Source organism: Orcinus orca, chromosome 9, assembly GCF_937001465.1.
Source record: "Orcinus orca chromosome 9, mOrcOrc1.1, whole genome shotgun sequence".
Taxonomy (NCBI): domain Eukaryota; kingdom Metazoa; phylum Chordata; class Mammalia; order Artiodactyla; family Delphinidae; genus Orcinus; species Orcinus orca.
The window spans coordinates 3299108-3314669 of NC_064567.1; the positions used below are offsets into that span (position 1 = coordinate 3299108).

Below are 15562 nucleotides of genomic sequence, written 5' to 3' on the forward strand. Positions count from 1 at the left end.
CCGTATGATTATTTTAAAGCATTACAATTTGACTTAATTTATAAAACCACTTTTTAGGAATACATACATTACTAATTCCGTGAGGCCCATGGCTATTTCGTTTCAACAGAAATGCTAGCTCTTTTATTTAGCTCAAGGTTATTAAAAATTCCTGAGTCTAAGGTAGACATTTAAGCATAACCTGTTGGGATGAGGTCCTAGAATAAGTCACAAGCTAATAAAAAGGCAAAAGTCGTCTCAGTAATGAGAAACCTAGAGTAAGAATTATTCTCACTGTAATAGTGAGGAAGAAAGTCAATTTGAGGGCAGTTGAGACCTCAGGTGTATATTAAATTCTGAAGGAAGACACACTAAAGTGACATCACCTGCCCCTCGGAGGAATCATGAAGGAACCTAGCTGAACCAGTCTCTGTCCTGTGATTAGCGATGAAAATATTCACAGGAACTCCACTGCCAGCAGCTTTTAGAGAAGAGCCATTTTTTAATTTTATTTTTTAAAAATTTTATGGCAGTATAGTTGATTTACTATGTTGTATTAATTTCTGCTGTACAGCAAAGTGATTCAGTTATACGTATGTATATTCTTTTTCATATGCTTTTCCATTATGGTTTATCCCAGGATAGTGAATATATTCCCCTGTGCTCTACAGTAGGACCGCTTTGTTGATCCATCCTATATACAATAGTTCGCATCAGCGAATCCCAAACTCCCAGTCCATCCCTCCCCCACCCCCCTCCCCCTTGGCAACCATAAGTCTGTTCTCTAGGTCTGTGAGCCTGTTTCTGTTTCATAGACATGTTTGTGTCATATTTTAGATTCCACATGTAAGTGATATCACATGGCATTTGTCTTTAGAGAAGAACCAATTTAACCAGTGAAAGATGCCTCCCTCCTTGGTGGGAGCCTTCTGGGGACACCAGTGAGCAGGGTCGGGTGAAGAGAAGCAGCACTTCCGAGCTCGATGAGGGTGCGTCTCTCCTCCAACGGTGTTTAATGATTGAAGCAGAAGCAGAGCTGATAGGGCTCTGGCTCTGGGCTTCCCTGGCCTGAGCTCTGCCTGCAGCTGCTCTGCATTATCATCTGGGGAGCAGATGGGACTGGGGAGAAAATTACTGACCGAAGCCTTGTCCCTAGTGCACACACATCACGCCAGCGAGAGCTGCCCGGGCCGGCAGCTGTGCACCTGCGATCCTGCTTCCTTGGATTCTGCTTCAGGCCTCTGGCCAGTTCCCAGCACGGGGTACTGAAGCAGATGGGCCTGTGTATGTGCAAGCGGCCACCTCTGTCGGCTGCTGAGACGGGGCACACAAAGCAGTGAAGTGGGAGAGACAGTGATGGACGGAAAAGATGGCCTGGGGCAGGAAGGTGGGTCCCCGCCCGACTTCACCACGCTGACCCCTGCCCGGCACGTGGGGCCAGGCAGCTCCAGGCCTGCAGATGGCACGTTCCTCTTCTGTGAGGTGGGGAGCTGGTGGGACCGCCTTGGAAAGGTCCACATCAGCTCCATGACTCCATGACGCTGTTTTGGCCGAGGGGATGGGACGCTGGGGACACAGACATAAAAACCAGCCCCCTCCCCATGGCTGCGCATCACCTCCCGGCTGGGCTGTAGGCACAGGTATGCTCTTCTGCACGGAGGAGGGCAGTGATTAGAGCCAGGTCCCCGTGGAGGTGCATGGGGGGTGGGGGTCGGGAGGGAGATGTAGCACACTGGCCTCGGCAGGCGGTAACGAGAATCCAGACAGGCAGCAGCAGTGGAAATGGAGGGAGAGGAACAGGGGTCCAAGTCCGTGGGGCCAGTCATGCAATCCAGTTCGATTCAGGTATGACGCGGCCACACGATACCCTAGCCAGACAGGACGGTGTAAACCGATGGCCTGTGACTTACAGGGAGAGGCCATCTGGACGCAGCAGAACTGACGTCAGGATGTGACGTGGGCTCCCTTACCCTGCAGTGTCAGTTGTGATGCCCGATGATAAACACAACAAGAATTACCACCCTGGTTGTCAGAGTCAAACCCTCAACCATCACGCTGCCTTTTGTGGTGGAATACAGGCCACGATTTAGCAAGGACTCATAGGACCGTTCGTTCCCCATCTTTCCCTTTCTTGAGCCTGTGGCACTGGTTCATTCATCCGTCCATTTTTTCAACTAATACTTGCTGATCATTCATTGTCTGCCAGGTGCAAAGGGAACCAGGCCACTTTTCACGTCCGGGGGGCCTCGCAGCTCAGGGACGGGGAGACAGGTGTGTTTAACAGTTTACCGAGTTCCATGCGATGCCAGGGCATCTGCGGAAGCGTCCATAAAGAAGTTAAATTTCTGAATGGAAGAGGTCCCAGCTGGACAAGGTCGAGAAGCAGATCCAGAAGCAGGAAAGAGCACATGCGGCCAATGGGGGTTCATTTACCTGCAAGTAAGAAAATCCCTGCGGGCAGTGGCTCAGACAACCAGGAGTTAACTTCTCTGGCTTAAGGAGTCCAGAGGACAGTGGTCAGAGCCATCCAGGGCCTGGGCTCTGCATTTGCTCTGACATCGTCCCATGGGCTTTGGTCCTGGCTTACCCTCAGGCCTGACATCTCAGCTTCCCTGAAGGCGAGGACGGTTGAGAGGGAGTCCGTCTCTCCTTCAAGAGAGCCGAGCTTTCTCAGGGGTCCTCCCACCAACATCTCCCTTGGTCTGTTAGGCTACACGGTGGCTGAGTCCCCTGTCCTCCCACTCAGCGGCCACGTGGTTCTCTCTCCAAGATGGCAGCACAAAGGATCAACCCAAACATGTCAGTCTGGTCGCAACCTGCCTTCCTGCCAACGTCAGCTCCATAGACTCGCCCTCACGCGCTGGCTGCTCCAGGTGCACGGTGAGGATAAATCTTACTGCCCACGATCACCAGGCACATCCCACCCTGAGCATGTGCTCGTGGGGTTCTTCCATCTGGAATGCCTCTCCCCTTCTCGTTTCTTCATCACTTGACCACCAAAGTCGGACCGCTGCTCCAGCCCCCGTGCCCCCATCAGCTCCCCGCAGAATGCCCTGGAGTCACTGCTCAGAGACGTGGTCGTGACTCTCTCCGCTCAGCCCGGTCTTGGCAGCCCGTAGGTTCCTCTTCGCACTCTCATCGGACACTCCACAGGCAGAGACCCCACCCCGTGCAGAGGGTACAGCCACTAAAGCCCTGTTGGATTTTCAACATCGAAGTTAAGGACACGGTCACCACATCTTCTACGGTTCAACTTGGTGTCACGTGCTTCACCAAAACAGCCAATAAGTTCTTCCAGCAAAAACAGCACAGGTAATAATATTCCAAAGAAGCCTTAGATTTTCTCCATATTTGGACATCAAAAGGTACTCTCCTCTTTAAAGGTACTCTGGAAAGGTTACATGCTGTTTGTTGCCACTTATATGACATTCTAGAAAAGGTCAAACCATAGGGACAGAAAACAGGTCGCTAGTTGCAAGGGGCCAGGGTGGAGGAGGGCCTGAAGGCAAAGGGGCAGCATGAGGGGGTTTTCCAGGGGATGGAGCTGTTTAGGATCCTGATTTGCGGTGATGGTTACACAAGTCTACACAGGGTTTGAAACTCATAGAACTGTACACCCCCCAAAAAAGCTATAAACATTAAACAATGAGAAAGAAACAATTCAATTTTTCGTCATGTTATATATAAACTGAAATCCAGGGAGATACTTCAGGTGGGTCGAGAAGCATCGTAACCAGAGTCCACCAAAGGCAGCAGTTCTGTGTGAATTCTGAGCTGAATAATTACAGAGATCAGCCACAAAGTGTTCTTAAATATTTATGACATTAAAAGCCTCCTCAGTACAAGAGGCTTTAAAAGATATTTCAGCAAAACACCTCTCGTACACGTGCAGCTTAACAAAAGTGCATTTGTGTCAGGGAATTGGAATCGTGGGAGCTGACATTGTTCGCTGCCACGATGGGCTTCCTGGGCAATGCAGTCCATCCTCCCCTGTGCTCACAGCCCAGGAGGCTTGAGTGGTCACGAGCCACCACGTGGAGGTGGGGCTGGGGTCTTCCATTTGCGAACTGAAGACCAGTGGGGGATCCGTTATGGGACGGCCAACGTGCAAGGCCACCTCTGAGGATCTTCAAGTAAAGTGCTGTGGACCCTGTGGTCTGCACAGGGGGCACTAGCGCCCTGTTGCACACTCTTTCTACGGGAGGGATTTGCAGGAGCTCTGGGGTGACGGAGATGGGGGTGGCAGTGTTCCTGGCAGAGAGAACTGCAGGGGTGAAGGCGAAGGCCAGAGGGAGGTCTGGTCATGCAGGGGCTGAAACAGGTCTGGACGTCACAGATGGAGACATGTCAAAGCCAAAAGGACCCCTTCCTGAAAGCGATACCGAGGATGCGGGCAGGAAGACGCGAGGGGAAACCAAGGGATGGAAACTGGGGACTGCGATAATCTGACTGGTGCATTGGAGGTCACCCTGAAGGCAGGTTGGAGAACATGTTAAATCTGTGGACGCTGGGGAGGGAGGCCTAAGGCAAAGAGGCCCTTTGGGAGGCGAACGTAGTTCTTAGGCAACAAATGAAGGTGGGCTTCCTGGGGCAGCAGCAATGGGGGCAGATGCAAGTGGGCATATTCAAAGGCAAGGGCGCAGTGACGATGCCAGGTGGTGGAGGGGGAGCACGCAGGCGCAAGGCCTATGCCCAGGGCCCTGGGACTAGGGGCTGGTGGTGCTTATCCCAATGCACTAACATGCGGGACACAGAAAGCGAGGCCAACTTGGGGTGTAGCTGATGAGTTCACTTTGCACATGAGGGGTCTGAGGTCTCTAGGGGCCCCCAGGGGACAGCAGAATATACGACCTGGAGACCGGTGAGAGACCTGGACCAGAATGTGATTGGGAGTCACTGTTGTATAGAAAAGCGCGTCTCAAACTTCAATGCACATACAAGTCTCGTCCAGATCTACTTAAAGTGCAGGTTCTGATCCATTAAGGTTTTTTTGTTTGTTTGTTTTATTTATTTTATTATTATTATTCTTTTTTACCTTTTGGCCGTACCCTGCAGCATGTGGGATCTTAGTGCCCCGACCAGGGATTGAACCCACGCCCTCTGCACTGTAAGAGCGGAGTCTTAACTACCTTCCCAGGGAGGAGCCCCATTGCCAGATACTAAGTTTCTCAAGTTAGTAGTACTTCCTTATGGGCCCATCTCCAGTAGAGTCACATTGGATTAGGACTTCAACATATGGATTTTGAGGGAGCACAGCTTCCATAGCTTTCTACCCCCAGTCCCCCAAAATTCATGTTCTTCTCACGTGCATTCATCCCATCCAAACAGCCCGGAAAGTCTTAACTCATCCCAACCTCAGCTGTACGTCTCGGTCCAAAGTCTCACGTAAACATCATCTAAATCAGGTGTGGGTGAGACTCCAAGTATGATTTACCCTGAGGCAGAATTCCTCTCCAGCTGTGAACTTGTGAAACCAGACAAGTTATGTGTTTTCAAAATACAACAGTAGGACAGACATAGGCTAGACATTCCCATTCCAAGTGAGAGAAATCAGAAAGAAGAAAGGGGTCACCGGCTCCACGAACGCCCGGAACCTAGCAAGGCAAGTTCCTTTCTATCTTAAGTTCCGAGAATAATCCTTCTAGGGTCTCTGCTCCTCCTCCTGGGCCTGGTGGGGTGGCAGCGGCACCCTCATGGCTCTCAGCAGGGGGGCACTGCCCCTGAGACCCTAGGCGGGGCATCCTGGCCCCCCAAACTGGAGAGGTGACCCCAGCCCTGAAGATCTCTGAATTGCCTCAGGGTCTCTCATCCCTTTTCTCGAAGGTTGGAGCACGTCTGCAGCCAGATAGCTCTGCGCTCCCTTCCTGTAGCATCTGAGAGGTCTGGCATTCCCTCTCATTCTGCCCCGTTTTTTCTGCACCCTTAGTCCTAGAGGGCAGCGTTTCTGCTGCTTTAACCCCGTCTCTGGTCCTGCCCCTGCTGAGTGGCTGATGACATTCGTGGCTCACACCCACGCCAACCTCTTTATCAGTGGCTCTTCAGGACCTCTGGAGCACGCGCTTCAGAACAAGCCTTCTCACTTTTCATAATGTGGACAGGTTGAGAACTTTCCAAATCTTTCAGTTCTGGTTGCTTTTTTCTCAACCATTCCCTCTTCAGCTCATCTCGCTCCCTTCATGTTTTACCAAGAGCACCAGGAGGATGCAGGCTGCACCGCCAACATCTTGCTTAGACACCTCCTCAGCTGAGTTTCCAGTTTCATGGCTCACAAGCTCTATCTTCCGCAGAAGACTGGAACACAGTGCAGCCAAAATCATTTGCCACTTTACAACAGGAGTTGCTTTTCTTCCTGTTTCCAATAGCATCTGAGACCTCATCAGAACGGCCTTTCAGTCCACACTTCTACCAACAGTGCCTTCTCTGCAATCCAGGCTTCTCCTGGCAGGCACCTCAGAACTCCTCTAGCCTCTGTGCATCACCGAGTGCCAAAGCTGTCTCCACACTGTTAGGGATTGGCTACAGCAGCACCCATTTCATGGCACCCAAATCGGGCTGCTGGGACAAAATACCACAGACTGGGTGCATCAAACAACAGAAGTTCATTTTCTCAGTTTTGGAGGCTCGAAGGTCAGGGTGCCAGCAGATTCGATTTCTGGTGAGGGCCCTCTTCCTAGCTTGTAGGCGACGTCCGTCTTGCTGTGCCCTCACGGGCCTTTCCTGGGTGTGTGTGTGTGCAAACTCTCTGGTGCCTTTTCTTATGAGAGCATCAATTCTATCAAATCAGGGGCCACCCTTGTGACCTCATTTAACCTTAATTACATCCTTATAGGCCCATCTCTAAATACAGTCACATTGGGGTTAGGACTTCGGTATATGAATATGTCGGGGATACAAATATTCAGTCCAAAACACAACCCTCCTCCAGCCTCCTCTGGCTGGTACTCTTGACAGAACCAGAGATTACTCACCAGTCCTTCCTGCGTTGACTTCCCTGGTCCCGAATCCCCAGAGGCTCCGTTGGTGCTTCTCCTGTGCCTGCCCGTTAGGGTTCTCTCGTCTAAGCGTTTTGTTCCAGGATATACAGGGAGTTTATCCTCCTTTTCCCCAGGGTGTCCCTAGGGTCATGCTGATAACTCGCTCTCCTACTGCATCTGCCTCTCCTCTCGCTGCTGTGCTTACAGGGATACTTATCATTTGAAGCAGCTCTCATGCTCCTGCTTTCCTAACCCTTCCTAGGTTTTCACTCACGATCCTCTTTTCCCTCAGGGGTTCAGAGGGAATGTGCATTTAAATACATGTGGATGGACTGGCCCCAGGACCTGTTTGCTCCCTTCCCGTCTGCTCCCGTCTGGGCCTCCTCTCATGCTGGACCCACATGCTTCATCCCCTTGGGCTGCCTGGTGACCCTCAGCAGCGGCTGTGACTGGTACTTAAGTCACATCAACTTGCAAGGCAAGTATGCCAACAGCATCCTCCTACCTGGCTTTTTAAGAAAACCCGGAGGCTGTCAAAACTATCGGTTAATTCAGGACAGGGGCAATTAAGTAAAAATGACTCTTGTGACATTATATAGATTAAACTATTGGATGATTTCACTAATTCTTTCTTATTTTCTCATCCAAGGAATCATGTAATCAGAGCTAAGTAGCAACTAAATTCTACTCATGAACTTCAGTCCCTTCATCTTTCCTTATTCCAATGTTAAGGAAAGAAAGGGATTTCCTTCTTGTGATGATTAATTATCTTTGGTAGCTTTTTGGAAGCCAAAAAAATTTCAGAACCCCTCAAAGCTGTGGTGCGTAGGTCAGGTAGAGAGCTGGATCATGGAGTGGTGAGACTAGCTCACTCTCCTTCCGCTTAAAAGGAGGACTAACTTTCCAGTTTATAACTTCTTAATCATAAAACAGATGGCGGTGCTGTTGGAAGAATAACACTCTACACTCCCCCCCCTCAGCTTTAGTGGAAGTTATTTACTACCCCTTCACACGCATGTACACACGAGCGCACACACATAACACACAGATCCTGCAAATACCAGCACTTCGTCTGTTAAGCTGGCGCCACCATCCAGTGGAGGCAAGTCACCGACAGGCCCAGGGCAGCACCCAGTCTAGGAATGCTTCAAGCAGCGCTCCCCTCCTGCTCATTAATTTCTACAGATTCAAAAGCTGTGGTTACTGGCTTGGCTGGAAGTCCCACCAGAGCAGGTGCCTCAGTAAAACCCGCCAAGTCTGGATAGTCGTGTGCGTTATCACACGACAGAGCAACACTGAAGACTTCCTCTCTTGCTTTCAGGCTTTTTGCTACAGTAACACTCAGGAGTAAAGAAACCCAGTAAGATGGAAAAAGACTACAGAAAATTAAATCCCATTGTTTAATAAAGTTCCAAATTCCCAAGGCACTTGCTGTATCGTGCACAGAGTGTATCACGGGGTTTTTCCAATTACACAGCTTACTTACTGTGGGAAACACGAAGAAAGAAGTGGGAACCCAATAAACTCTTGAAAATGACATTCAAGAAAGTCGACCTGTTACTATAAAAATAATAAGTTTAGCTGCCTAGAGAAAAAGCAAAAGCATGTCCTAACCTGCTTCTAGAAGTGGGTTGTCTCATTTTACCCCTGAACTAAAATGGCAATGTGTGTGCTATTGGTAATACTCTGAATGGCATCTTCATAACATTCTGTTAAATCATTTTCTTTGACGGCGGTTGGAGCTGAAAATCACAAATGGAATTGGTCCTAACTTACAACAATGATTAATTCCTACAAGTTTTAAGTAACATAAAAATGCTCTAAACACCAAGGAGAGAGAATGAGCCCCGTAAGAGTCTCTGAGCCCTAATTGTTGTTTGGAAGGCCCAGCAGCTTGGGTCTGAGTCTCTGCCTATAATTGTTGTTAACGAGCTCACCCACAATAACGGACTGCTAAACTGGAATGAAGATCTTTCCCAAGAATTTGAGTCATTCTTTTTCCCCTCACTACATTACAATGATGGCCATTCAAAATAAAAGCAATTAAGTGTGTTCTCTTTCCTACCTCCCCGTGCCCCTCCGAAAACCCACTCTTCTTATTTCCATTTCTTCGTTTCTTTTATTAGTCATTACACAACTTCACTGGTTAACTGGGGCTGCTCAGAGACCCTCCTCCAGCTGGTGGTCTTTGGGAACGACCAGTACAACACCATCACTGCCGCCCAGACGCTGCAGCAGCCACCTCCTCAGGACCTTCTCTTCACGGATGCTCAGCATCTGCAGCCAGGACCATCCTCTGCTTCTCAAACCCTCCACCATGTCCTCTGAGACACCCGCCCTTTGACTAGTGGTCTCTTCCTGAATGCTGTCCCTTCCTCCCCTGTGCCTTCGCTGACTCCAGGCTCTCGGCGGGTCACAGCGCCCTCTCTTCAACGGAGCAACTCTTTCATCTCACCCCCACCTTTCCATGTACCAAGGGCTGGAAGATGTAGGAGAAATGTCCTTCCCCCGCCCATCCCTAAATCCTCCCTCCTCTCCCAGGTCACACCCCCCAACTTCCAGTACATGTGTCCTATACCGTTAGCACCGACCCCTCACCTGTCTTTCTTTCTTCCATTGACCTTGTCATCACGAGGCACGACCTGCAGCATCTCACATGCACTTTCTGATAACCACGCTTGATCCTTCTGCTGCCTTTGCTCACCCTTCCTCCCCTCCAGGTTTCTGACCTGACCAAAGACCCCCCCACTTTCTACCTACGGTCCCTCCTGGCTTTACTTCTCTCCATGAGCAGGTGAGTTTCCATGGTCCATCACGATAATCACTCCTTTGAAAACACCCTTAACTCCCAATTTCACTCACCTGACAAATTCCAGCCCCAGATGACACCAGGGGACTGAGGATTGGGCAGGTAAGTGCTCCTGGGGAAAAGCACGTACCTGGCGGTCTGCCTTCACGGCATCCTCATCAGTACAAACCCCACAAGCCTGCTAATCCCCCAGCTGTTAAAGGCAAGGCCTTCTTCCAGCGGCTGAGACGCCAGCTCGTCCTTTTTGGCTCTACAGACACCCCACTCCTCTGTCATGGCACTTACGCATTATTGGGAAAATAAAAGGATGCATCAAAAGAAACTCAATGATCCTGCCGCCACTTTGCCTACAGACAAACAAGCTTCTTCCCCCACCGGGAAGTGTCCCTTTCCTGTGGTCAGAAGGCTCCAGAGAGGGTGGGAGGGGGCACAGTGAGTTCAAAGGCCCTGAGGTCAGGAGGGGCATGACATGGTGGAACCACAGAGGAGGCGACATGGCTGCGAAGAGCAGGCGGAGGCGTGTGTGGGGTGGGGCCTGGGGCCTCCGTGAATTGGAGCAGGCCACCAGTCTCAGGTGAGAGCCAGGGGGACAGAGACCCACGTGATCCTATTTACGGATGTCTTAAGGTTATCTGGCCACACTGGGGAGACCGGCTGGAGAGGGGCCCGAGGAGAAAAACAGAGGTCAATTAAGGGGCTACTCTTTTTTTTTTTTTTGGCGGTACGCGGGCCTCTCACTGTTGTGGCCTCTCCCGTTGCGGAGCACAGGCTCCGGACGCTCAGGCTCAGCGGCCATGGCTCACGGGCCCAGCCGCTCCGTGGCATGTGGGACCCTCCTGGACTGGGGCACGAACCTGTGTCCCCTGCAACGGCAGGCGGACTCTCAACCAATGAACCACCAGGGAAGCCCGAGGGTTACTTCTTTGATTCACGTTAAAAGTATCCATTTCTATAGATTTTTTTACATAGCACACATTTTCAATACTTTAATCATTTTTATAGTTTAAAATATAGCTGAATCCACTCCAAATTTTTTACAGTTTCCCTCAGTTGATCACAGTTCTACCGCAAAGGCCAAGGGACAGTGCACAGGGAGAAAGGGTTAGTCAAGGTTCTTGTTTACAGCCAGCGTTCTGCATGGTGAAGACTCAGATTTAGCAAAATGTTCTTTCCTTAAATGGTTATCGGTGGCAATGGGATCCCAGGGCACAGTTTCCAGAGGAGCATTGGGAGAAAGGAGGAGGATGGTAGAGAATTCTACGATGGACAGAACATAGGGTCCTAGGTTAGATCAACGTATTCCAAATGAGCAGATAGGAGAATCTCTTCTAAAAGATTCTGAACAAATATAAAACTTTGTTTTCAAGTCTTGAGGAGCAGGAAGCTCATTACCAAACAAGGTAACTCATCCCACTGTTGGGATCCTCTCATCATTAAAAGATTCTCTGGTAAGATGACCTGAAATCTATCTTTTTATGCTTTTCTCACTCAGGTGTTGGTTTTGTCTCCCTGGAGCAACCCAGAACAAATTCATTACCCCATTCCTATGAAAGTCCTTCAAATATCTACTGGGAGTTTTCTCTTATTCAGGGGTGGAGGTTACATTTTTGCTAGCTTCCATGGGTGGTGAAAGGAGCTGGAATACTCTGAGCCATGGACATCACGCTTAGAGGTATGTAGGGCTGGGTGTAGGACGTGCAGAGTCCCAAGGCTAAAAGTTGGTTTTCAGTACATTAAGTTCACTGACTTCCCTGATCAAACAGATAAAGCTGACCAGTTGTTCCAAAGGATTCAGATGGATAAAAAGAAAACTTTTACATAATGGACATTAAAAATCTAGTAAATGGAAAATTTAAGATAGAGAATTAAAAAAAGATCTACTTTTGGAGGAATAACTCTCCAATTGAAATTTTAATTGAGACTGAAATCTCCAAGAAATAATCCAGTTGTCAACAAGTAACTTTTAGAAGAAATTCTAAAATTTCTAGAATTAGAGTTGCATCTCTATGCAAACCCCAGCTTCCTTGTTGGCATGTAACTTAACAAACTGGGCTGTCTCATGCCAGGGGAAGAAGATTCTCTCAAACTCACCAAGGAGCTACTCAGCCCTGAATGATGACGCAGGTACCATTACATCTCACAGAAGCTTCACCAAACTCTAATTAGGACCGTCTCAAGAGAGCTAGAAAGGCAGTGGAATTCTACATTTCATTTGCCAGAGAATAAAGTTCCACTGATGCACATTTCGAAAGCTGCTAATATCTCTTACAAGCTGAACATGTTTCACTTACACAAATACACTTCACCTTCTTGCTCATTTAAAGAGCCAAAATGAACTCTAAAATATTAGTAGGTTAACAAAAAAAGCCTGAGTTTTAGGCTGCCACTAAAGACCAGGGTGAGATTTTATACAAGATTCTGGTGAAATTTTATGGGAGACTCACATAGAAAGTGCTTAAAACAGGGGTTTATATAATGAAAGTGGTAGTTCAAGTCTTCTCTAGAATACTGTGATGGCTAGGAGATCAATAACAGCTGATTTTAATTTAGGGAGAACCTGGCATTCACTTTTTGTTCTTAGGATAGAATGTATGGCGTGACGGAGAAAAATGGCAAGGAAAATAATTGCACGAAAGGGTAAAATAAATCTATAAAAAGACAACTTCTCACCATCTCACCAAGAAAATCCTATGAACTAGGCCCTAAAAGTAGGGGTTTTTTTTTTCTCTGCCAAACAGGTTTTCATGCCTTTCCTCTCTCCTAGGTGGCAGTGTGGCATAAAAAGAGACTAACCCAGGGCTCACCGACTACTACAGGGTTCAAAGACCACTAAGAACAGAGACTCAAGGAAAAATACTTAATAAGGCATTAGCCTAAAGAAACATTTTTGTTTTATAAATAGAAAAGAGCGGTACTCACTGGTTCCACGTTATATGAAAAAAGAGCGTACTCTCTATCTGGAGATATTTTGTATCTGACAGCTCTTAACGATTCCTAAAAGAAAAAACAAAGAACAAAGAATTTTAAAGTATTACGTATAACATAACTCAAAACCTTGTAGTGAAACTGTGCCTGTGGTACCATTTTCAAAATTTGCTAATAAAATTAGTACGGAGCCAACTTGCTGAAGTCCATTAAAAATGGCTACATCCTTTTTTTGTTAACCGAATAGTGTTCAGTTAATTAATGCTAATTTACATTTTATTTGTAGTTTTTTCAAATTTCAACAAAACATATTGTATCTGCTGAAACAAATCAGTAGAAATAAACATAAAAACAAATAGCCTTTTCACACAAGACTCCCAATCTCTCTGTATCTTTAAACACACTTTCTTTTGCTCATTCTTATACTTAGAAGCTTATATTAAGCAGATCTGTTCCTAAAATAGAATCACATTCCACACATGATTTGGCAACGTGCCTCTTCACCTTCATGGATTCTGACCCACAAGTCAGTGTATAGAGGGCTATCATTTTTTCTTTCAAATTTCTTCAGAGCACACAGGGAATTTTACATAAATGAAATCATCGAAAATGCTGTGTTTCCCTTCAACTTGCCCGTCTTCTCTGATGCACTCCCACTGCTGTACAGACCCTCATACCCACTAGAAAAAGCCGTATATTGTCAACTTGGTGTGTATCACTCTACAAATGATCATAGGACCACACGCAAGCATTAGATGTATAGCCGCAGCTGAAAATGACGTCACCTTACACAACACTCACCTTAGTTTTCCCACGTGACAATAACTTAAGGTTTAGCCTGAATTAGGCTCTTTAAAGCTTGCATACTATTCTGTGGTGTGGCTATATCTTCATTCACTCAGTCCTTAATAAAGGGTAGCTACAGAGGTTCTTGTTACTCATGGCAGTTACATTCTAGAAAGTCTCCACAAATCCTGTTCCTAGGGCAATGCAGAGTTAGGTTCCTGTGAGCCTCTGGTCACAGTGTTTTTGTCAACCAATCAGTACATAATCTTGTCTTAGGTGTGTTTCTGTTTGAAGACATCTTACTGAGTATATATTGCTTTCATCAACACAGAAGTCATGGCTAACAACACTGTAGCCTGTGCCTGAATGAAGCTCATTAACACGTCTTTTCTCTGTAAGAAAAACAACATCACAGCCTTCTTGAACTTAGGAACACAAGACAGGCCTTCAGCGTTATTCTTGGGAGCCATTTTAAACAGCATAATCACCAATAAAAAGCACAAAAATGTGAAAAACTTGGCACTACATAGACCACAAAAAGAACAGTTGTTTACAGTATGAGGTTTGACACCTGAAGACAATGGACTTCAATATTCTGCCACTATGCACGTGTCCAAGAACGACTGCAGAAGCACCCTGAGTATTAACTTGGAGTCACAAATAAACTTTAGCACAAGGCGAATCTGCAAATATGGAAGCCGTGAACGATGAGGGTCAACTGTGACGAGTTTCCAGTCTGCTGTTATTACACACAATGTTGTAATAAGGGTCCTTATCCAGATATCTTTACTGGTGTGTGTATGACTTAATTATTTTACAGGATAGATTTCTAAGGGGAGAATTGATGATGTATAAGTTTTTTAAAACTTTAAATAGATATTGCCAAATTCCTTTTCAAAATTGTTCTTGAAATGAACATTCTCACTACGGATGTAGGAATGCACCCATTCTTCCCTTCCTTGGCAGCAAGAAGTCACTGTATTTTCTTCCATTTTGACCCTCTGATGGGTGTGAAGTGGTGCCTCACTGATAGCTTAGTTTATTTCACTGCTTACATTCCATCCCCACTGGAGATGTTTTAGGCAATGTGGATTTTATCTTCAGAGAACTGTCTATCCATATCTCCTTGAAAGTATTTCCTATGCTGAGTTTTCTCCCATTCTCTCTTAAGCTCGCTCCTATCATGTTTTCACCCCACCTTGACCAAGACCGCTCTTCTCAAGGTTACCAGAGGCTCAGTCGCTAAATGTCATGCTAATTCCCCAGCTCTTACCGTACTTGGCGCTACTGACCACTGTCTCCTCCCAAAACCCATCTTCACTTGGCGGCCAGGGTACTCCTGGTTTCTCTCTTACTTCCCTTGCCGCTTGTTTTCATGCCCCTTTGCAGGTTCCCTTGGTTCCTCTGACCTCTGAATCCTGGAATATCCAACACTCATTATTTGGACCTCTTTACTCTTCCATAAGAAATCACCTCCCAGGTGATATCATCCAGCCTGGTAGCTAAAAATCCACGTACCTGCTGAGGATTCCGACAGTCAAGTCTCTGTCCAGATCTCCCAACCTGGTCTGGACTTGACCTCGACCTTCAGACTCGTCTATCTAACTGCCTCCCTGACATCTCTCCACTTGGATATCAAATGGGCACCTCATGTCAACGTGCATAAAACCAAGCCCCTCACATCCTATCCCCTCCCCCTGCAGCTCCTGGCAGCTCCTTGTTCATCTCAGATGTAGCAACCCCATTCACTCAGCTGCTCTGGCTAAACTCTTAGCCATCTTTTCTCTTTCTCTCTGTCTTACACACCTGAGATCCAGTTGATCAGCGAACACTGCTGGTTTACCACCAAAGGACACTCAGAACCCTTCCTTCCCTGCTGCCACCACACCAGTCTAAGGCATGGGCCTTATTTTCTTGAGCTTTTGCAGTGACCTTCCAGCTGCATCTCTAGGTTCTGTCTTTGCCCCACTGCAGTCTGTGCTAGCCACAGGGGCCAGGGCCAGCTTTTAAATATGTAAATCATGATACTGCACCTTGCTTGAAGCCCACCCACACGGCCTCCCATCACACTCACAGTATAAGTCAAAGT

General features: G+C 47.4%; 1 protein-coding gene across 5 annotated transcripts in view; it reads right to left on the minus strand.

Moving 5' to 3' along the window:
• DPP6 (dipeptidyl peptidase like 6) overlaps positions 1–15562 on the minus strand; it is a 1028806-nt gene that overhangs the window by 284349 nt on the left and 728895 nt on the right. For all 5 annotated transcript variants that reach the window (XM_033408228.2, XM_033408227.2, XM_033408230.2 and 2 more), the window contains exon 5: positions 12682–12756. In XM_033408228.2, the coding sequence (XP_033264119.1) occupies positions 12682–12756 (75 nt within the window). The remainder of the gene's footprint in view (positions 1–12681; positions 12757–15562) is intronic.